This window comes from Bubalus bubalis, chromosome 10 (genome assembly GCF_019923935.1).
Source record: "Bubalus bubalis isolate 160015118507 breed Murrah chromosome 10, NDDB_SH_1, whole genome shotgun sequence".
Classification (NCBI taxonomy): domain Eukaryota; kingdom Metazoa; phylum Chordata; class Mammalia; order Artiodactyla; family Bovidae; genus Bubalus; species Bubalus bubalis.
In genome coordinates this window covers 43,226,246-43,250,004 of record NC_059166.1, presented here as the reverse complement: position 1 = coordinate 43,250,004, position 23,759 = coordinate 43,226,246, and the positions used below count along the sequence as shown (strand labels likewise).

At 38.3% G+C, this 23,759-nt stretch overlaps 1 protein-coding gene across 4 annotated transcripts; it reads left to right on the top strand.

Moving 5' to 3' along the window:
- The first annotated feature begins 1,545 nt into the window (after positions 1 to 1,545).
- SRSF12 (serine and arginine rich splicing factor 12) lies at positions 1,546 to 19,645 on the top strand. Of its 4 annotated transcripts, none has more exons than XM_025294590.2 (5): positions 1,546 to 1,691; positions 9,321 to 9,425; positions 10,750 to 10,853; positions 11,016 to 11,157; positions 18,095 to 19,645. In XM_025294590.2, the coding sequence occupies exons 1-5, from the start codon at positions 1,627 to 1,629 to the stop codon at positions 18,462 to 18,464; spliced, it is 786 nt and encodes a 261-aa protein (XP_025150375.1). In that variant the 5' UTR covers positions 1,546 to 1,626; the 3' UTR covers positions 18,465 to 19,645. The 4 variants fall into 4 exon arrangements, with proteins under 4 accessions (XP_025150375.1, XP_044780211.1, XP_044780212.1 ...); XM_044924276.1 differs by lacking the exon at positions 9,321 to 9,425 and adding an exon at positions 9,563 to 9,909 and having other exon boundaries at positions 1,552 to 1,691; positions 10,730 to 10,853; XM_044924278.1 differs by lacking the exons at positions 1,546 to 1,691; positions 9,321 to 9,425 and adding an exon at positions 9,775 to 9,909 and having other exon boundaries at positions 10,742 to 10,853.
- Positions 19,646 to 23,759: the final 4,114 nt, after the last annotated feature.

Below are 23,759 nucleotides of genomic sequence, written 5' to 3'. Positions count from 1 at the left end.
CCTATAAAGTACCCTTCCTGCAGCATGTAGCTCCTTTTCAAGAAAAAAACAAAAAAAAAACAAAAAACTATTCATTTGACAGCATCAGGTCTTGCAGCACACAGGATCTCTCTTGCATCATGTGGGATCTTTCGTGGTGGTGCATGGACTGTCTGGTTGTGGTCCTCAGGCTCAGTTGCTCCAAAGTATGTGGGATCTTAGTTCCCCCACCAGGCATTGAACCATTATCACCTGTGTTGCAAGATGGATTTTTTAACCACTGGATCACGAGGGAAGTCCTGCATATAGCTGTTTTCCTACCCTTAGCATAGGCTTGTCTTTATTAGTGTGATAATTAGATTCTGCCGCCTCTACCAAGTTGTAAGCTTCAAAGAATGTGATCCCACTACCACCCCTTAGATTCCCAGGCTAGCCCTGAGCTTGCTGTGCCCTAAGGAATCACATTTTGAACGAATGGCCACTATTCCAGAAGCATTTGCTGACCTTGGGAAACTCTCACAGCCTTTGAGACAGCCATGGGCTAGGTAGGGTGACCATATTATTTACCCTCCCAAATTAGCCACTTCTGAGAATGAAAAGGGGTGCTACTATAATTACAAGCCACCTGGTTTCAGTCCTGGTAACAAGTTTTTCTGACCACAGTAGCAAATGTGAAGGCACGAGGATTACTAAGAAGGGGTGGCTATGACATTTTGGAGAGGCAGGAAGAGGATAATTTAAATTTGCTTAATTGCCTCTGCATTTTCATCGCTTTCTTCTACAGCACGTATTCACTTGTTCATTCTTTTATTATCTGGTTTTCGCTCAAGAATGTAAGCTCTATGAGGGCAGGGATGTGGCTTCTTTTGTTTGTTGCTGGGTCCCACACCAAGAATAGTTCTCTGTGCATAGCAGGTGCTCAATGAACATCTGAATGAATGTACTCACAGCTGAATGGTGTACTCTAAACGAATAATGGATGAAGAATCAAAACACACAGAAAAAAAAAAAAATCCTCACAGTTTGAAAGTCTAAACAGCCTCAGCATTCAAAGAGCAGGAGGCAGAACCATTGCCAAGGTCTGGGGCTGAGGATGCAATAAAGAAGGCCCCAGTGACCATCCGGCTGTGGCGCGGTTGAAGGCATACTTCACCCCGCCCACCTCCGACTTGCGACATCTTTTCTCCGGATGCTCTCTAACCTCCGGTTCACCTGCTTCAGCCCCTAGGACCGCTCTAGTCCACGCCCTCCTATTACACTCTGACCCCAGCCGCCCCCTCTGAGAGTCCCTTTCGACCCCCCGGGACCCCCGCGCTGCCTCTTCCCCGATGCCCTCCACTCCGGGGCTCCTGCGCCGCCCCCTTTGAAGAGGCCCTCGAATCCCGGGACCCCCGCGCCGCCCCCTCCCCACACGCCGCTCGGCCCCGCCCCCCGCCCCGCCCCCGCGTGGTCCGCACGGACGGACTCGCGCTGCACATCGCTCCCCCCGCGCCCGCCTCTGCGGCTGCGCGCTGGCGGGGCCGAGGCCGAGGCGAGGGGGTCGCGCCGCGGGCCGGCGGAGCTGCTGTGGCGGCGGCGGCGGCGGCTGCGGGAGACAGAGCGAGCCCGGCGGCCGGGCAAACCCCCGAGGGAACGGAGGACGCGGTCATGTCTCGCTACACGAGGCCCCCCAACACCTCCCTGTTCGTCAGGAACGTCGCGGACGCCACCAGGTGAGCGGCGGCGGGTCCGCAGGTTGGGGCGCGGGGGAGGGGCGGGTAACGGCCGCGACGCAGAGCCCGGCGGGGCTAACCCGCACCTCCCCGCCAGCCGGCCCGGGGCTCGCCGTGGAGGAGCATCTCCAGAGGCCGGCGGGAGTCCTCGGGCTGCTCGGGGCCTGGGCGGGACTCGCGCCTCCGCCCTCCCGCCCGGCCTTCCGCCCCGGCGCGGCCCCGTCTCCGGGCCCCGGCGCCCTTGACCGCCCCCCGCACCTGGGCGGCTGGCTGGTGCCTATTCCTCGCGGAGAGAACAGGAGGAGCGCCGGCTGCCCCTGTTTGGGAGCCACGGTCACTCCCCGCCTCCGCCCCTGAGAGTTCCTCGGGCGAGTGCCAGCGTCTCGCCCCTTTGTCGCTGTGCAGGGATAAAGCCGCGCATCTCACTACCTAGATGGGAAGGACTTGGGGATGGTGAGAACGCGTTACGGAATAGTGCGTATCTTGGGCCTTACGACTCCCTTTCCCTGTAGTCAGTAGTCTGGTTTACTTACAGGTGGCGCTGGTTAAATTTTATTTGTTGCACAGTTTTATACTGTATACAAAGGATAACTTCAGTGAATGAGATTTATGTGTTTTTCTTTAAAGTTTTGAGTGCAATGTAAACACTCATAATAATGGTTTGGAGAGACTTCCCTGTTCGATTCTGTTGCATTCAGCCCACCCGCCCCCCTTTGGAGAATCCTGTCTGCATAGTTTCTAACGTTGACTGCTTATAGCTGTGTCTTTCTCCCTCAATAGGAGCCAGAGGGGATGGAGGGGATTAGTAAACATTTTCGTTTCACTGGGCTTGCTTAATTTACTCCACAGCCCTCCTCCCCATCCCAGTCTTTATAGTTATGCAAGATTATCTTGTGGTCCATAAGGGAAAGCTGAAATTCAGAGTGTCAGTGACTTACCTGGGGCTTCACGGCTGGAAATATATTGGAGCCTTTGACTCCAGAGCCATCAGGAGTAATCATTATAATTTACTTTTGAGAAGTAAATTTTAAGTCTTTTTTAGAAACTTGATTTCTGTTAATAATATATATATGTATGTCACAACTATAGACTGTGAGTTAACATACTTTTAACATCCTAAGTATGCCCGTGTTTACATGTCTTCGCTCAACTTGTTTATCAGCATATTACATAGAAAGCAAGCAAAATTTATAATTTGGATAAGGTTAAAAAAAATTGCTACGGTTAAACAGACCACTTGTATACTGAATAAGATTGCAGTGCACCCCACTCCAGTACTCTTGCCTGGAAAATCCCATGGGCGGAGGAGCCTGGTAGGCTGCAGTCCATGGGGTCGCTAAGAGTTGGACACGACTGAGCGACTTCACTTGCACACATTGGAGAAGGAAATGGCAACCCACTCCAGTATTCTTGCCTGGAGAATCCCAGGGACAGGGGAGCCTGGTGGGCTGCCGTCTATGGGGTCGCATAGAGTCGGACACGACTGAAGTGACTTAGCAGCAGTGCCAACAAAAAAATGTAAGGTTTCCAATTCTAATGACCACAGAAGCCAACCAAGGTAATATGAATAAATGAGTGAAGGTGTCAGGTTAAAGCCCAATAGAATGGTGTGGGCTGTTGCAAATGGAAAAGAACATGGGCCATCTCAAGGGGACAGCGGCTGCTACCAAGCTTTAGCTGATAACGGCTGTATAGGTATTTGGACTTGTGGCCACATCGTTTTAATTTTCAAAAGAAGCCAAAAGCCTGTCTTGTGTGTGTGTAAACTGTCAGTTTCGAACTGTTGGCGGTATCTAAGTTGAATTTACGAAATTGCCATTTTTGTAGTTTTAAAAGCTATAAAATATTGGCATTTCCATGTTTCAGCACTTTTTGTTAAATGTTTATAAACATTGTGCAGGCCAAATAACACACACAGACACACATGTATGTGTGATGCATGATCTCTGATCTAGATAATCAAGAATGATAATTGAGATTTATTTATTTTTCCATCTTTTCCACAACTTTTTAACATTGCCACTGGGCAGTGGAGGGTGGGGAGGGCAATCAAAATCTAGGAGGTTTGAAGTAGTGAAATTATAGTAATCCTAACATTTGTTGAGTACTCATTGTGTACCAGGCACTGTACTAAAAACTTTACATATATTATTTTATTAAGTTTTCGATAACCTTATATAACAGATGAAAAGGTGAGATTTTAGAGAGATTAAGGATCTTGACTAAAACTGCTCAGCTGTTGACTAGTGTTATGAAAGTAGAATCATCACATGTAAACTTAATAGTTTTTTTTGTACAAGGTGGCATATAGTTTAGCAATATGATACCTAGACACATTTTAATTTTTTAACATTTGGTATGCTTATAAAGAAAATCATTGGGATAAATGTTAAATGGGGTATAAAATTATATACAATATATTTTCAGTTATATAAAATGAAGAAGGGAAAAACTATATAAACACATAATCCACACATATAGAAAATAAGCTTAGAAAGAAATCTCTTTGAGTGGTTTTCTTTATCCTGTTTTCAAATTCTAATTGTTAGTTTTATAACAAAGTCAAATTTTATTTAAAATTTTCTTTAAAGTAGCTGTTTAATATATATAATAAAGCACAAACCATTATAACATGCAGGTTAGCAAAAAATTTGTTAGAAATGAAATTTAGCAAAAGAACTAAGGAAAGGTTTAAAAATACATTTTGTAATTTTATAATTTGTGTTATGTTTCTCTTCACTGGTGAAATAAGATGTGGATTGGGAAGAATATTAATTTTAAATCTTTTTGTATAATTTTTTAATGGCAGATACAGTTTTCTAGTGAAACAAAGCTATGCCCAAATCTCAAATAAAACATTCCTGTTTTGATGCTTAACATCATGTTAGGTTGGGGAGCACCGATCAAGTACTTCTCTTGGACATACTTAGTAGCGTTCTTTGGTTATAGTGTGTATGAGGCTTAAATTAATATTGGTGTAAGTGGTAATGTAGAAAAAAGCATTAAACAAAATCCAGCCGAATTCATGATAGGAAGGCTCAGCAACCTAGTAATAGAAGGGAACTTCCTCAGGTTATGGGCATCTATGAAAAACCTTTAGCTAACAACATACTTAATGATGAAACTGAATGCTTTCTCCTTTAAGATCAGAACAAGACAAGGATGTCAACTCTTAAAACCACTATTCAACATTTTATTGCAGGTCCTAACCAATGCAACAAGGCAAGAAAAATAAAGACATAAAAATTATAAAGGTGAAAGTAAAACCTGTCCCTGTTCTTAGGTGACATGTTTGTTTACATAAAGCTACAGTAACTAATAGTGAGTTTACTTAAGTTACTAGAATATGAAGTAAATGTAGTGAAAATTCTATTTGTATATACTAACAGCAAACAACAAAAACTTTTTAAATTCCTTTTATCTTAGTATCAAAAAACGTACTTAGGAATAAGTTTTGCAAAACCACGTAAAAACCTTTGCATTGAAGATAACAACACATGGCCAAGAGCAATCAAAGACCAACATAAATTAATAAATATACTGTGTGCTCTTAGATTGGAAGGTGACCTTTTATGTTATCAGTTCCATCCCAATTGATTATATTATAGATTCAAGGTATTCCTGATCAAATGCTTTTTAAAAATAAGAACAAATTAATTCTAAAGTATATTAATATGCAAAGGATCTGAATAGCCAAAATAATTTTTAAAAAGGTCATTGAAGCTGGAAGGCTTATATTCCCTGGCTTAAAGATTTACTAAAAAGTTACAATAATCAAAATAGTTTGTTATTGGCCTAAGGATAGACGAATAGATCAATAAAACAGAAAGAGGGTCCATAAATAATCCACACATATAGAGTCAATTGATTTTTGACAAAGGCACTAAACTAAAGCCTTTAGAAAAAAATCTTTACACCAAATGATGCTGTAACAACTGGACATATATGTAGGGAAAAAATGTACTTTGACCTCTGTCCCACATAATTTGAACTGGATCATTAATTGATATATAAAAGATAAAATGGTAAAGCTTTTAGAAGAAAGCAAAGGAAGATATCTGTATGATTTAGGGATACGCAGATTTTTTATAAGACAAAGTCATTACCTTAAAAGGGAATATTGAAAAATCAGATTTCTCCAAAATTAAAATTTCTGTTCATTAAGAAAGTAAATAGGTGAGCCAGGGACTGGCAGAAAGTATTCAGAAAGCATATATCTCACAAAGGACTTTTTCTAAGAATAGTCATGAACTTTTTTTATAAGTCAACAACGAAAAGACATGTTATTATTAAAAATGGACAAAAAACTCCTACATGTTCAAGAGAAATACATATGAATGTCCAATTAGCAGGTGAAAAAGTGCTCAGCATCATTTGTACAACACAAATGTACAAATTGAAATGCAAAATTGTAATGCAAATTGCAATGCAAATTGAAACCGCAGCAAGATTCCACTTAATACCCTCTTGAATGGCTAAAATTCAAAAGACTGACAATACAAAGTGCTGACAGAGATGGGCAGAACTGAATCATACATGGTGTTGGTAGGAGTATAAAATGTTAACAACCATTTTGCAGAACTGTTTGGCTGTTTCATAGAAATTAAATATATATATCCTCTTTAGCCCAGAAATTCTGACCCTTGAGTAAATGACCCATAAGCATGTAAAGATGTTGAACCTAACTGGTGTTTACAGAAATTAAAATTCAAATAATGAGGTACCCATTCACTTAATATCCTTCAGAAGGCAGGGAGTGAGGAGTTGGATTATTAGAAATTCTAATGCATGTCTTGAGGAGTATAAGTTGATTTGGCCGTTTTGAAGAACATGTAGTAAAGCTGAAGATATGTATACTCTTCAACCCATCAATTGCATGGCTAGTGGTACATCCCAGAAAACTGTGCTACAGTACAATTTGCAGTTAAAAAAAGGAAGCATATTAAATGCTCACCCATAGAAGTATGTGTAAAATTGTGGTTTATCCATAACAATAGCAATACAGAGTTAAAATGAGTGAACTAGAGCACCTTGGAGAAATCTCAAGGGTGGAAAAGGCAAGGTTCAAAATTTTACAGGTAATCTGATACCATTTATGTAGATTTGCAGTAGAAATACAAAGTTATGTAGAGGAATGTTGAACACCAGTGATTATCTCTAAGGGAGAAGGAAACAATATCTTACTTCTTATAAAATACTAAAAATTACAAGTATAGTAAGTATTAAGGCATAATAAATCTTGTTGATGGATACATGGGTGTTTAATATCAAGATAGATTACACCAGAAATACGAAAATAAATGGAAAAAAAAAAAAAAAACAGCTAACAGATGGAGTGGAGACTGAATGAGAGCCATTTCTTTTGAGAAGGTTCATTCCCTCAGACTTCTGGGATTCTAAGTCTCTATGACACATTGCTCTAGCCTCCTTTATATATCTAGTATCCTTTTCTGTCAGCCACTCACATTTGGTTGATGGAATTGGTTGCCTCTGAAGGTACTCATTTGAATTCTAGCTTTGCCGCTGGCTGTGTGTAGCTTTGGGCAAGGTAACTGCTCTCACTTTCAGTCTCCTTGACTGGTAAATGGTAACAGTAATGTGTCCTTCACTCATTAATACAGCAGGTATATTTTGAGGCCTCCTATATGCCAAGCAACTATGCTAGGTACTGAGATATATTAGTGAAGACATCTGCTTTAGAAGTGATTCTCAACCCTGAGCCTCAGAATTGCCTATGAAACCCTTAAAAAAATGAAACATAACTGGGGCTCACCATGGGAAGCACAAATTAGGTCAGGGATTAAAGGATCAGGCTGGAATGCCTGCTTCTATGACATCTCCTTTATAGATGATTCCAATATTCAGGAATGGTTGAGAATTTTTGCTCTGTTAGTCTGTGTTTTATGGGAGCAGGAATTGTGTCTTTCTTGTTCTCCATCATATTCCTAGAGCCTGGCCCATAGTACATACTCAATAAGTATTTGTTGAATGAATAAATGAAAGAAAAAGACATTGTCATTGTCCTCTAAATCTAAAGTTAACAGTCACTCAGGAAAGGCAGGCAGTTAAGCATGGTATAGTGAATATTTAAAATAATAAAAATAAAATGAAGTTGTCATGATATCAACATAATATTGGCTACTTGGTCAGTGTTAGTTGAATCTTTATGTAATTCTTAAATTCATATCTCTAGCTTTAATCACTGACTTCTAGTCTTGAGAAAAAATAAAATTGAATTTGTATAACTAGTTTTCAGTTGCTCATAGAATAGAACTTTTATGGCTGTTCCACCATCACCTCAAATTTGGCATTTCTAAACGTGAAAGTTTCTTCTTTTGCCTCTCCTCAATCTTCAATCTAACTCTCTTTTCCAGCTACCTAATTTTTATCTTGGACACCATCTTTCTTCCAGTTGCCGGAGTTAGAAGCTTTGTACTCATCTTTGGGCCCTTTTTTCTATGTTTTTTTCTATGTTTTGAAATACTCTTTAATTCCTCTAAGCCGTGTTTTGTGCTCATAGCTGGTTTTGAATCTCTAAGAGCTCCATGAGGCAGTAGGATATAGTCATTAGGAAGCCAGACTAGTGTCAGATTGTGGGAGTTTGCTTCCAGCTCTGTCTCTTGCTGACTCGGTGATGTTAGGTGACTTTATCTGTCTCTACCCTCATCTGTAAACAACATTTGTAAAGATGTTATGGGAATTAAGTGTTCTTAAGGTGAACAGTGGCTGGTATGTAAATGCATTATAAATGTCAGTTTTTAATGCTAAGTGTTTTGTCTCTTCAGTTAAATTGTAAATCCTGAAGAGAAATACTATGCTATGTGTTTCCTTGGTGTCCCCTCTTTAATACCTATGACAGTAGAAAGCATGTAAGTGACTCAAAAATACTTGCCAGATTTGAGGCTCTGGTAGTTATTTTTGCTTTATGTTTACTAATAAAGCATCAATTTTTCTTTTAAAGGCTGAGAAATAACTTTAGGACTTCTTTAGAATCTTATTGCTATCTGACAACGTTTAACATAAATATGAAATTATAGTGAGACAAATAAATGTGTTCTTAATGAATAGTTAATAGTACTCTGTATTTTGACAGTTGAAAAGTCTGGTAATAGAAGTAACTTTCAAAAGTGCATATGCTTTATATAAAATAAATAACCAGCAAGGATCTACTGTATAGCACAGGGAACTGTACTCAATATTTTGTAATAGAAAAGAATTTGAAAAGGAATGTGAAAAAAAATATAAAAACTAAATCACTATGCTGTACACTTGAAACTAACACAGTATTGTAAATCAATTATACTTCAGTTTTAAAAAAACAAAAAAATTTAGTGAATGTGCTGAATCAGTATCCCCAGCCTGAATAAACATGAAAGCCACCTAGAGTGCTTATAAAAATACAAATTTCCAGACCTCTTGAATCAGAATCTCCAAAACTTAGAACTGAGAATTTGTCGTTTTATTTTTTCTTTCTTTTCTAAACCCTGGGTGATTCCTATGAGAGACAATTTTAGATAATTCTAGTCTGGAAAATATACTTTCTTCTGAAGGTTTCAACTGAATTTCTGTAGGCAAAATATTTGAATCTAGCTATTCATATTTCTTTACCTTATTTCTAAAATACTTCAGGCCTGAGGACTTGCGCCGTGAGTTTGGTCGATATGGCCCTATAGTAGACGTTTACATTCCACTTGACTTCTACACCCGCCGCCCAAGAGGATTTGCTTATGTTCAATATCCTTTATTTTACTGTGTGCATGTGCATAGACTACATACATGTGTATATACATATATGTATACACACACATACTCAGGAGCATATTTTATGAAATAATATTGCCTAATTAAATGTGTTTATTTCTTTATCTCAGAAAATCTAAAGCAGTCCACAGTAGCTGGCAAGCACCCCTCAGTTTGAACCAACCTGTTAGCTAGAATCCAAGCATAAACCGAGCAGGCGAGACAAAAGGCACCTAAAGTTCAAGCATCAAGGAGTAAAGAGGGAGGGTGGACACAGATATAAAGACCTGGAAGAGGGGAAGTCTTTACCAAGCAAAAGACAAAGCCAACACCAGGTTGAGACTTCGGCTTTCCTACATTTACTCAGAGTTCCAGGATCAAAGCCAAGTCTGATTTTGTTGGTTCTGCGTCTCTTATAAAGTCCATCTTGCAAGCCCTAAAGAATAAAGGTCAAGGTTCAAGATCAAGTGACACTGAGGTAATTGCCTAAGTCTCATTTTGTATTGCATTACTTGAGCTTTTTCTGTTTTTAAAAAGTTAAACCAGTGACAACCTCCTGAAATACAGCTAGTTGGTTTATATAGTTTGTTTCCATTTTAGTTAGGTTTATTATATAATTTACATAGATAAGGGAGTTCAGTGGGATATATAATTCCAGATGTTAACAGATTGTTTATAGATGTTAACAGATTGTTTATATATTTCTTTTATAATTATATCGGAAGTAGTAAAAACATAAAGGTTTTTTAAAGCAGTAGGTTCAAAGTCAAATATGATCACTTTTAAAGGACCAAATCGGTTTTGAATATATGTTTTAGCTCACTTATATGTGTGCACGTTTGTTTATAAGTAATTTCTCCTAAATTAATTTAAAAAGCCTTTTAATGAAAGTAATTTTAATTTCAGAATGAAGGCTTCTGTGTACTGATTTTTACCTGAAATACTGAAAAACCTGGTAAATCTTTAACCTAAGAGAAGGGAGTGAGTCCTGCCTAAATGTTTTATTTGATAATACTAGCCAGTGTTGGACTTATTCTCATGTTTCAAATTACATGCATTATACAACTTTTAATGTATACATTAAAAATACAGTTATAGATTTGTTTCTGTTCTTTTTATTTTCAGACTCACTCTTCAGAATCATAATGGGGCATTTGTTTTGATAGTGATATTTTTTCTGATTTTTCAGTTATGTTAGAGATATGACCTTAAAAACTTGAGCTTGTTTTTCCTAATAATTTCATGCCACCTGTAAATTATTTTAAAAAAATAATATTTTTGATATCTGATGTTCAAAGTGTCCTTAACAGCTAGTCATATTTGAAGATGTTCGTGATGCTGAAGACGCGCTTTATAACCTCAATAGAAAGTGGGTATGTGGCCGTCAGATTGAAATACAGTTTGCACAAGGTGATCGCAAAAGTAAGTGTGACTTAATAGCAGATCTTGCTTTTTTAGCAGGATGAGTTTCAGCAATGACAAATTTTTTAATTTAAAATTATTTCAGAATATAATACTATTTGAGTGGCTTGTTTATTGAGGTTTTCAGGTAATGAATTATAAATCTTGAACTTCATATTCTAGCACCAGGCCAGATGAAATCAAAAGAACGTCACCCTTGTTCTCCAAGTGATCATAGGAGATCAAGAAGCCCTAGCCAAAGGAGAACCCGAAGTAGAAGTTCCTCATGGGGAAGAAATAGGCGGCGGTCGGATAGCCTTAAAGAGTGAGTACAAAATAAAAGGGGATTGAAAACTTAATTTTCTGCTGTTTCCAGAAAACATTTTAAAAAGTTTTCAAAAACAGGACACCAGAATCATTTTATTTAATGTAAATAAAGAATCAACTTTTTTAGAAGGATATACTCCTCTCAATTTATAATGTATTGTTATTTTAACTTGGGTTTGTTAGATACCTCCCAGTGTGTTCATTTTATGACAGACTTAAGTTCAACCTTTCTAATAGAAAGATAGTATATACTGAGGAAAAAAGCAAAAATTTAAAGTTGTATACTTGACAGTAAAATGAGGATTTTAAATAAAAAATTTTTAAATGAATCCCCAAATTAAGAATCTGAGGCCTGATAATTAAAAACTCATGTGAAATAAAATGTAATCATTTGTGAAAGAAAGTTGACCAAAATGTGAATCAATGTATTTATAAAAAGCAAATTATTTCAAGAATAAATTCTAAGTATGGTAGTATTGTAGGAAGAAAATATAAAAGTAGTAGATTTTTAAGAAAAAGATATTTACAAGTTATCTATTTTTCCTGCTAGAAGTTAGTTTCTGTTAGAATAATAGGAAATTGCAGTGGAAATTACTTGATGCTGTTTTAGTCATAACTGAAATTGTATTAGCATACCCAATTCTACCACTTACTGTTTTTCTCTTGAGTTTTACTGCTGTAATTTTTTTATAGCCATATGGATTTTTAAGGTGAATTCTGTTCTTAGAGATTGATCAGCATTTACACTCTTTCTCTGAGTAAAAAGAGTTGACTCTCCTGGGACTTCCTTCACAATCCAGTGGTTAAGTCTTCGGGCTTCCACTGCAGGGGACTTATCTTGGGTTTGATCCCTGGTTAGGGAACTAAGCTCCCACATGCCACAAGGCGCAGTTAGTGATAAGAAAAGAAAGAGTTGGCTCTCCTGGGCCATATGTCTAAGCTGTCCAATGACAACATAACCTCAAATCAGAGCTGATCTGTAGAGCAGCTCACTTTCACTCCACTCCCTCCTTTCCTCAACTCCCAGGAGCCTATACAAGGAAGACACACCAACATAGGGTGTGTGTACCTGAGCTAGACAGTCTTTACCCCAAGTACCTAGTTCTAAAAACAAGACTATAAAGTGGCCTGGCTCCAGTCCCTCCAACCAAGTGGAAAGAAAAGACAGGAAGAGAGAAATATCTGAGAATCCTGATTACTAGAAAATGTGGCCGATTGAGAGCCCTAGAATCTTAACATGTCAGATCAGTCCCTCTCCTTGGGTTTAAACCAAATGTTTTAATTTTGGCACATTCTTAGGGAGGCATGCAAGTAAGAGGAAGCCTTGAGTTCCTTTTATAAGCCAGGAGAACCCAGGTCAGGATTGAGCCATCACCAAGGTGGGTGAAGAAATATTTAGGAACAGTTATGTTTTGGTCTGGAATTTGATTCTTTTTATCATACTTGGTCTGATAGTGTAAGAATATAAACCTCCCGTGAATCTGTGGAGAATAATCCATTTTGTTCCATGGCTAAAGGAAAGCCATTTTACAACTGATTATTTGAGATTTTGACACCAATATACTCAAATACAAGTTACATTTATAGAACCTAAAATGTGGTGAGAACAAATTAAGAAATTTTATATGCCATGTGTGTAGCAAAGTCACACCAATACCACGGGTATTGCTTCTGACTTCACAAAGGACTTGAGTAGTATGAATGATATTCGGCATTTCACATTACTATAAGTTAATGGTTTATATACAAAAAATCAAACTAGATATAATATTGTACCTAAAGCAGTACTTTCCTAACTTACTAAATGATAACCAGTGGTCTTGGTGAAAAAGAGTAAAAGAAAAGGAGAAAATTGTCCATCTGATTCATTAAAAATATAAGCTGTTTCCAAATGCATTAGAGCCTTAATCAACCAACTTTTCTCCTGATTGATCTAGAGAAGTGAATATTCACAGCATTTTCTGCCTTCTAGTGGCAGTAAAGTATACTACTTGTCTGGAGAAAAATAAACAAAAAAAGACTCAGTTCCCAGTCACTGTGGAGTATCAGGAATAGAAAGAACCACATTTTCTTATAAGACAGTACAGTTCTACTTTGTTCTAGTTATAGTTCTAGAGGATAAGACTGTTGCTTAACCTCTCTGACCTCAGTGGTTTTTGTTTGCAGTTACATTGTTTGTTGTTCAGCCACTCAATCCTGTCAGACTCTTCAAGACCCCATGGACTGCAGCACACAGAGGGTTCCCTGTCCTTCACTGTCTCCTGGAGTTTGCTCAAACTCATGTCCGTTGAGTTGATGCCATCCAAGCATTTCATCCTCCATCACACCCTTTTCCTGCCCACACTCCTTGCCAGCATCAGGGTCTTTTCCAGTGAGTCAGCTCTTTGCATCAGGTGGCCAGAGTATCAGAGCTTCAGCATCAGTCCTTCCAGTGAATATTCAGGAATGTTTTCCTTTAGGATGGACTGGTTGGATCTCCTTGCTGTCGAAGGGACTTTCAGGAGTCTTTTCCAGCACCACAGTTGGAAAGCATCAATTATTTGGGGCTCAGCCTTCTTTATGGTCCAGTTCTCACATCTTTACATGACTACTGGAAAACCATACAGCTTCGAGTATACAGACCTTTGTTAGCAAAGTGATGTCTCTGCTTTTTAATATGTTGTTTAGGTTTGTCGTAGCTTTTCTTCCAAGGAGCAAGTATCTTTTAATTTTCATGGCTGTGGTCACCATCTGCAGTGATTTTGGAGCCCAAGAAGATAAAGTCTGTCACTGTTTCCATTGTTTCCCCACTATTTGCCATGAAGTGATGGGACTGGATGCCATGATCTTCATTTTTTGACTGTTGAGTTTTAAGCCAGCTTTTTTACTCTCCTCTTTCATCTTCATCAAGAGGCTCTTTCCTGTTCACTTTCTGCCATCACAGTGGTGTCATCTGCGTATCTGAGGTTATTGATACTTCTCCTGGCAACCTTGATTCTAGCTTGTGCTTCAGCCAGCCTGGCATTTCGCATGAGGTACTCTGCATATGAATTAAATAAGTAGAGTGACAATATACAGCCTCCATGTACTCTTTTCCCAGTTTTGAACCAGTCCATTGTTCCATGTCCTGTTCTAACTGTTGCTTCTTGACCTGCATATGGTTTTCTCAGGAGGCAGGTAAGGTGATTTGGTATTCCCATCTCTTGAATTTTCCACAATTTGTTGTGATCTACACAGTCAAAGGCGTTAGCATAGTCAGTGAAGCAGAAGTAGATGTTTTTTGAAATTCCCTTGCTTTTCGTATGATCCAGTGGATGTTGGCAATTCGATCTCTGGTTCCTCTGCCTTTTCTAAATTCAGCCTGTACATCTGGAAGTTGCACTGTAGACCCCTGGCTTAAAGGATTTTGAGCATTACCTTGCTAGCATGTGCAATGAGCTCAATTGTTTGGTAGTTTAAACATTCTTTGGCATTGCACTTCTTTGGAATTGGGATGAAAACTGACCTTTTCCAGTCCTGTGGCCATTGCTGAGTTTTCCAAATTTGCTGGCCTACTGAGTGCAGCACTTTAAGAGCATCATCTTTTAGGATTTGAACCAGCTCAGCTGGATTCCATCACCTCCATTAGCTTTATTTGTAGTGATGCTTCCTAAGAACACTTGACTTCACACTCCAGGATGTCTGGCTCTAGGTGAGTGATCACACCATAGTGATTATCCGGGTCATTAAGACCTTTTATTGTATAGTTTTTCTGTGTATTCTTGCCACCTCTCCCTAATATCTTCTACTTCTGTTAGGTCCATACCATTTCTGTCCTTTATTGTACCCATCTTTGCATGAAATGTTCCCTTAGTATCTCTGATTTTCTTGAAGAGATCTCTAGTCTTTTCCATTTTGTTGTTTTCCTCTGTTTCTTTGCATTGTTCACTCAGTTCTTTAATCTTTCAGCTGCTGTTTTTTGCTAACCTCTTAGAGTCTTACATGTGCAAAGTAGATGGTAGCCAGTGACTTAAGGAAAATTTATAGGCAGAGTTTAGGGTGGGGTGAGGTGGTTTATCTGCATTTTCCTCATCTCTGGGATTTTTGTCTGTTAAGTCTTAGCCATTTTGATGGCCCTGAATTCTAATCTCTGTCTCTTCAGCTTAGTCTAGTAGCTATTTTCTAGTTGGGCTTAATTCTCCCATTCTGGCTTTTGGAAAACGGTCTCAGGAAAAGAGCCATGGCTTGTAACCCTTCAAGTTCTGCTTTTGTTGGTTATTCTCCAGTGCCTTTTAACAGTTGTTTTATAAGTGTTGTCTCAGTTCAGTTCAGTCGCTCAGTCGTGTCCAACTCTGCGATCCCATGAATTGCAGCACGCCAGGCCTCCCTGTCCATCACCAACTCCCTGAGTTCACTCAAACTCACATCCATCGAGTCGGTGATGCCATTCAGCCATCTCATCCTCTGTCATCCCCTTCTCCTCCTGCCCCCAATCCCTCCCAGCATCAGAGTCTTTTCCAATGAGTCAACTCTTCGCATGAGGTGGCAAAGTACTGGAGTTTCAGCTTTATCATCATTCCTTCCAAAGAACACCCAGGGCTGATCTCTTCTAGAATAGACTGGTTAGAACTCCTTGCAGTCCAAGGGACTCTCAAGAGTCTTCTCCAACACCACAGTTCAAAAGCATCAATTCTTCGGCTCTCAGCTTTCTTCACAGTCCAACTCTCACATCCATACATGACCACAGGAAAAATCATAGCCTTGACTAGACGGACCTTTGTTGGCTAAGTAATGTCTCTGATTTTGAATATGCTCTCTAAGTTGGTCATAACTTTCCTTCCAAGGAGTAAGTGTCTTTTAATTTCATGGCTGCAATCACCATCTGCAGTGATTTTGGAGCCCCCCAAAATAGAGTCTGACACTGTTTCACATCTATTTCCCATCTATTTCCCATGAAGTGATGGGACCAGATGCCATGATCTTAGTTTTCTGAATGTTGAGCTTTAAGCCAATTTTTTCACTCTCCACTTTCACTTTCATTAAGAGGCCTTTTAGTTCCTCTTCACTTTCTGCCATAAGGGTGGTGTCATCTGCATATCTGAGGTTATTAATATTTCTCCTGGCAATCTTGATTCCAGTTTGTGCTTCCTCCAGCCCAGCGTTTCTCATGATGTACTCTGCCTATAAGTTAAATAAGCAGGGTGACAATATACAGCCTTAACGTACTCCTTTTCCTATTTGGAACCAGTTTGTTGTTCCATGTCCAGTTCTAACTGTTGCTTCCTGACCTGCATACAGGTTTCTCAAGAGGCAGGTCAGGTGGTCTGGTATTCCCATCTCTTAAAGAATTTTCCACAATTTATTGTGATCCACACAAGCAAAGGCTTTCGCATAGTCAATAAAGCAGTAATAGATGTTTTTCTAGAACTCTCTTGCTTTTTCCATGATCCAGTGGATGTTGGCAATTTGATCTCTGGTTCCTCTGCCTTTTCTAAAACCAGTTTGAGCATCTGGAAGTTCATGGTTCACATACTTCTGAAGCCTGGCTTGGAGACTTTTGAGCGTTACTTTACTAGCATGTGAGATGAGTGCAATTGTGTGGTAGTTTGAGCATTCTTTGGCATTGCCTTTCCTTGGGATTGGAGTGAAAACTGACCTTTTCCAGTCCTGTGGCCACTGCTGAGTTTTCCAAATTTGCTGGCATATTGAGTGCAGCACTTTCACAGCATCATCTTCCAGGATTTGAAAGAGCTCAACTGGAATTCCATCACCTCCACTAGCTTTATTCGTAGTGATGCTTTCTAAGGCCCACTTGACTTCACATTTCAGGATGTCTGGCTCTAGGTCAGTGATCACGCCATCGTGATTATCTGGGTCATGAAGATCTTTTTTGTACAGTTCTTCTGTGTATTCTTGCCACCTCTTGTTAATATCTCTGCTTCTGTTAGGTCCATACCGTTTCTGTCCTTTACCAAGCCTATCTTTGCATGAAATGTTCCCTTGGTATCTCTGATTTTCTTGAAGAGATCTCTAGTCTTTCCCAATCTGTTGTTTTCCTCTATTTCTTTGCATTGATCTCTGAGGAAGGCCTTCTTATCTCTCCTTGCTATTCTTTGGAACTCTGCATTCAGATGCTTATATCTTTCCTTTTCTCCTTTGCTTTTCGCTTCTCTTCTTTTCACAGCTATTTGTAAGGCCTCCCCAGACAGCCATTTTGCTTGTTTGCATTTCTTTTCCATGGGGATGGTCTTGATCCCTGTCTCCTGTACAATGTCACGAGCCTCCGTCCATAGTTCATCAAGCACTCTATCTATCAAATCTAGTCCCTTAAATCTATTTCTCACTTCCACTGTATAATCATAAGGGATTTGATTTAGGTCAGACCTGAATGGTCTAGTGGTTTTCCCTACTTTCTTCAATTTAAGTCTGAATTTCACAATAAGGAGTTCATGATCTGAGCCACAGTCAGCTGCCAGTCTTGTTTTTGCTGACTGTATAGAGCTTCTCCATCTTTGGCTGCAAAGAATATAATCTAGCCTTTTAATATAGCTTTTTTTTAATTGGAAGATTGTTCTAGAACAAGTTGCTCTGTCATGTCAAGATTCAGAAGTCCTCAATCTAGGTTTTTGCTTTTATTAACATTATTTAATATTCTTAGATATTTTCTTTTTATCTTTTTTCCCCTTTCAGATTTTCTTACCTCTTAGAAATTATGTAACCCAGACTAAATATGCAAAATATATTTTTCAGAACTGACTCATAAAAGATACCCAGCAAAGTCAAAATCTTTTGGTCAAATATTACAAACTTGTACATATTTTTGAACCAAAAGCACGCATAATAAAATTAGAATTTTTTTCTCCAACAAAAGCACAACTAATGTTATGTAAAGTATATAAGTTCCTGAAAGTGTTGTTTCCTAACCTATTAACTATTTTTGTATGAAATATATATTCTGACGTTATGGATGTTTGCAGGTCTCGACACAGGCGATTTTCTTACAGCCAATCTAAATCTCGCTCCAAATCACTACCCAGGCGGTCTACCTCAGCAAGGCAGTCAAGAACTCCAAGAAGGAATTCTGGTTCTAGAGAACGGTCAAGGTCCAAGTCCTTGCAGAAAAGGTCCAAGTCAATAGGAAAATCACAGTCAAGCTCACCTCAGAAGCAGACTAGCTCAGGAACAAAATCAAGATCACATGGAAGACATTCTGACTCCATAGCCAGATCCCCATGTAAATCTCCCAAAGCATATACCAATTCTGAAACAAAAGCACAAACAGCGAAACACTCTCATTTTCGATCACATTCCAGATCGCGGAGTTACCGTCATAAAAACAGTTGGTGAACAGCAACAGAAGAATGCTCTGTAGTGTTAATATAGGTTATTAAACTTCTCATTATGTTGAATAAAAATTCTTGAAGGCTTACAGAAAATGTGAGTTGATATTAGTTACTTTGGGCATGTATAAGAAATAAAGGCTCTCTCACTTGGGTTAATGAAGATTTGGTCTAAGGACCCACACCACAAATACGATGTGAGTGATGTCCCATTTTATGGACCATTTTTTGCTTACATTGTGGCAGAAGAGTACTTTTTAGAGGAAATGTATAAAGTGGAACTAAATTAGAAACTTTGATTTGGATATTAAGTATTAACAGTAATTAAAAAAATATTTTTTACTTTAAAGCACTTTCATGTAAAAGTAATGATGACTATATAATTGCATAAGGCAAACTTAAGACTGTTTGACACTGTATGTCTCCTTTGTGTTTTCTCTTTAAACTTGGGCCAATTCCTGATGGTATTAGTTCTGTATCACAAAATACTGACATTTCTAAAAGTAGAGTTTATGTAGAGATCAAGCATTCAAAAGATATTCTTTCCTAAGCTTAAAAAAGGTTCCTGAGTGGAACAGTATAGATAAATTGATATTAAGTTGTATCCTGTATCATGTTCATTCATGTCAGAAATATCAAAACATTTTAAAAATACTGAATTTTGAATGGTTTGAGACTGCTATAAAAATGATGTGCAACACTCATAGTCCAAAAATATTCATATCAAGCCTTATACATATGAAGATTGGTACATTTTGTATAAAATCACATTTTATACCATTAATTCTACGTACCTACTTTTCATCTGTTACTTTGTGGTTTCTTTTTAGAGCTTTTGTTCAAGACTTTAAATGGTATTAGAATAAGTCTTGTTTATTTTTGAAAATGTTTAGTACCTTGTATTAAACTCAAGACTGCATTCTCAGAAAACAGCTTCTCAGTACGGGGTTTACATTACACTGCCCTTCGTTTTTTAAAGCCAAATAGCTTTATTGATATTCTTTTGTAGTTGTTAAAACAGAATTTCTTTAAAAATGTGTTTGTAGTTTATGTTTTTCAGAGGGTTTGGTAGTATTTGTGATAAAATGATTTTGCATATGGTTATTATAGGGGATATATTTATAGAGCTCTACTTGTGTACCTTGTTGAATTATATTGAAATTAAAAGTTCTCAGCCCATACAGTTAATATTTGTATCTAGAATGCTTAAGAAAAAAAATCTGTCATATTTTTAGCATATAGGAGCCAGTGTTGCTTCTGTTTGTTTTGAATACAAATTCCATTCTTTTTTTTTTTTTGCATTTTACATCCTGTGTGTAAGAAATAACTTTACAAAATAATTTATATGCTGGTGGTAATTGGATAAGTACCGTAAATTCGTGTATTCTGTACTTTCTGAATAGATTTTCTCTATTTAATCATAGCAAAATTTATTTCAAAACTACAGCTCTTTGAAGTGTTCAGATGTAATAAAAATTAGTTATAAAATTATGTGGCACTATTGAAAATTGAAAGGATAGTCTGAAGAAAGAGCAAGACAAACAGTAATTTTTTGTATTTTCTAAATAAATGTTTTGGTTTATGTACACATGTATGTAGTTATTGTGGATACTAACTATGAATTGATTATAGTGTCTACATTTAATCACATTTTAGTAAAAAGTTAATAAGGCAGTGTTTCTGAACATGCTTAATCCTTCGATTTACTCTGATTTGGTTTGTCCACTGTAATTGCTAGACTGCTTATGAGGATGCTGTTTGGTTTGATGGAAAAACTGGAATGATAATAGTTTAAGCTTGATGATTATTTAATATGTGCTTGGCAATGCTCTGTAAAGTTTAACATTACTCACTCATCACAAAAACTTTATGTGGGCAGTACCACTGCAGATAAGGTAAGTGAGATGAAGAGAGGTTAAATGACATGCACAAACAAGTCACACAACAGACTTTGTAGCTGGATGGTGGCTGGGCTCCATACTGCCCTCCCTGATCAGCATGCTTGTCTTTTTGGAAGACGAAAGTCTTTGACAGATATATGCTAAACTAAGATAATATTTAGAGGAAAAGGAGATAATAGAATTAGGGGGGAAAAAAAAAACGATTATAGGCTTCAGTGAAACTGGGTTCTGTGAGTAGAAGTTGATTAACAATTGTGCTGATACCCTGGAAAATTGTATTCTGGGTACATCTGTTCTAGGATTCAGTTCTGCTATAGAATTGTTTCTTGGGCCTTTTAAGAGAGGATACTTAGGGTAAGATTGTTAAATAAAGCAAATGTATCACCTATCTGTGATCATTTCCTTTAAAGATAGTATATTTATTCAGGTACTTCCCCAGTTTAAATATAGGGGCACTTCCTACCTCCATTTTTTCAGGATTCATAGAGGATCAGATATGTCAGAGAAGGTAAAGATGGCTACTTTGATTGCTTGTTTTCTTTCTCTTGTAAATAATACACATAATTACTGTATGCTGCTACTGCTGCTGCTAAGTTGCTTCAGTCGTGTCTGACTCTCTGTGACCCCATAGACGGCAGCCCACCAGGCTCTGCCGTCCCTGGGATTCTCCAGGCAAGAACACTGGAGTGGGTTGCCATTTCCTTCTCCAATGCAGGAAAGTGAAGTAGCTCAGTCGTGTCCAACTCTTAGCGAACCCATGGACTGCAGCTTACCAAGCTCCTCCATCCATGGGATTTTCTAGGCAAGAGTACTGGAGTGGGGTGCCATTGCCTTCTCCTAATTGCTGTATAGCAGCTGGCATTTTGCAGCTGCAGACAGATAATGGGGAAACATGCTAAAATTTTTTATCAGGATAGGATTTAATTTTGTGCCACTGGGCTAGTTATCTTTAAATGTAAAATATTAACTAATTTCAGGACTTTGTGTGTTATCTGAGATAAATATATATTAACTTGAGGTACTACTATTCTAAGACATGCTCTTCTATTATAAATAAATATGAGTGTCTCGCTTTATTCCAGTTCTATTGCATGAGGCAAAATCAGAGTTTAAAAGAAGAAACATTTAGAAATACTTTTACAATTCTTCTAAAGAAAAGTGAAAGTTGCTTAGTCATGTCCAACTGTTTGCAACCCTAGAATTCTCCAGGCCAGAATGCTGGAGTGGGTGGCCTTTCCCTTCTCCAGAGGATCTTCCCAACCTAGGGATCAAATCCAGGTCTCCCGCATTGCAGGTGGATTCTTTACCAGCTGAGCCAGAAGGGAAACCCAAGAATACTGGAGTGGGTAGCCTATCCCTTCTCCAGCAAATCTTCCCAACCCAGGAATCGAACCAGGGTCTCCTGCACTGCAGGTGCATTCTTTACCAACTGAGCTTTTCAGGGAAGCCCATAATTCTACGGAGAAGGCAATGGCACCCCACTCCAGTACTCTTGCCTGGAAAATCCCATGGACTGAGGAGCCTGGTAGGCTGCAGTCCATGGGGTCGCTAAGAGTCGGACATGACTGAGCGACTTCACTTTTCACTTTCATGCATTGGAGAAGGAAATGGCAACCCACTCCAGTGTTCTTGCCTGGAGAATCCCAGGGACAGTGGAGCCTGGTGGGCTGCTGTCTATGGGGTTGCACAGAGTCGGACATGACTGAAGCGACTTAGCAGTAGCAGCATGATTCTAAACTACATTAAAATTGTAATTTCTTACTTGGAGTTAAAAATTAAATTTGTTTTCCAAACAGGGTGGCAGAGTATCTGGAGTACTTGTATAGCATTGCTACTTATGCAGAGGATCTTAATCCAGCATCATGAAACCAAAGCTTCAGATCTAGCACCTGTAGATTTTAAAACAAGTCTGTCACTCCTAGTAGTTTAAAAACCAGTGGTTCAGTGATACATCCAGATACTAGTCTCAAAACTCATATATTCAATTAGAAAACATTTAAGCATTAAGTGAAGATTATGAACTTAGCATCTGAATCACTCCCTTGATGAAAATAGGATATTTAGGATTATAGCATTAGCTCCAGCTTTGGTCTTCCAGGTCACTTTAGGCCCTCTGCAAAATTTATATTTTGTACAAGATGCTCTTAAATCAAGCAAATTAACCAAGCTTGTGCATCCCAGACCAGGCCCCATTGCCTCACATAAACAGCCTCAGGGGAGTAAGCACTTCATTCTTGACTGGGCTTCCCTGAATCCCTCCCGGCCCCACCCCACACTTAGAGAATGTTCCTGATGCACCGATTCCATCCCAGGAACACAGTAGAGCTGGGACAGTCCACAAAGAAGGTGAATGGACTATAAAGGAGTTGTGAAGAAATTGGGAATTTAAAAATAGACCCAGGCTACTATACCCCAGTAATAGTCCCCCCACAAAACATGGTATAATGTTATATTGGGGGAAAGGGTTATATGATTACTCTTCTTGAAGCTTTTGTTTTAGGAATATACAACAATTTTGAATATATGAAAAAGTATCAACTCGTGGAAGTAGATGCTCAAGGGGATTGATGGTTACCATTTTTAAATATATTATGCAATTTTAAACACCATATTAAACCTACCTCTTAAAGCCTACTTAGTTTATAAACTAGTATTTAAATAGGTTATAAATTAAAATCAAGAATATCTTACTGGTGTGTCAGGTTTCAGGTTCTTTCAGAATGTGGATAGAAAATTTAAAGGGTCAGTCTCCAAATGAGAGAATATCTTGACCACACGTTTATTACTGTTTGATCATACGTATTGCAGCTTGTGTAGGATGAGTAGTTTCTCAGGAAAAGTATAACTGAAACAAGAAGCAAAGTTACAGCTTCCCGAATTCAGGAGTATATTATATGAACTGAATACCTAAGAATTATATGCTTTTTAGAAATGGATGTAGATGTAGATTGAGGAAACCCAGGATTCTTTGCTATGAGCAGCTGTTTCCTAAAGAAATAACTACATTGTAGTTTTCTTAGCTTACTCCTGATAAGTAGTCTTAAAATGCTGTTAAATTGACTTATTTCAACAGAAATCACAGTATAAAATAGTCTTCCAGGCTCAAGTGATACCCTGTTTCAGTAGTAAGAAAAAAAATTAATGCTTTTTTTGTGAGGCGAAACTGAAAACCATTCCTATTAAATTTGTGAGGCAGTATCCACTTTGTTGTAATACTTTGCACCTTGAGGAAAAAGTACTCTGATGTAAGCTGTATAATTGATTGAATGTTTCAGGGCATTTTTACATTTTAAAAATGAGAAGGAGTGTTACTTAAATTTATTTTAACACTGAAACATAATTTCATAAGAACTTTAAGGAAAAGCATTTACATTCATCATTGTGGGTAAACCTTAAAATGT

Excerpts from the sequence above, each read along its gene's own strand:
- SRSF12 (XM_025294590.2), top strand. The coding sequence starts at position 1,627 with ATGTCTCGCTACACGAGGCCCCCCAACACCTCCCTGTTCGTCAGGAAC. Across the intron at positions 9,426-10,749 it reads AGAGGATTTGCTTATGTTCA|ATTTGAAGATGTTCGTGATG; the intron begins ATATCCTTTATT and ends ACAGCTAGTCAT. Across the intron at positions 11,158-18,094 it reads CGGTCGGATAGCCTTAAAGA|GTCTCGACACAGGCGATTTT; the intron begins GTGAGTACAAAA and ends GGATGTTTGCAG.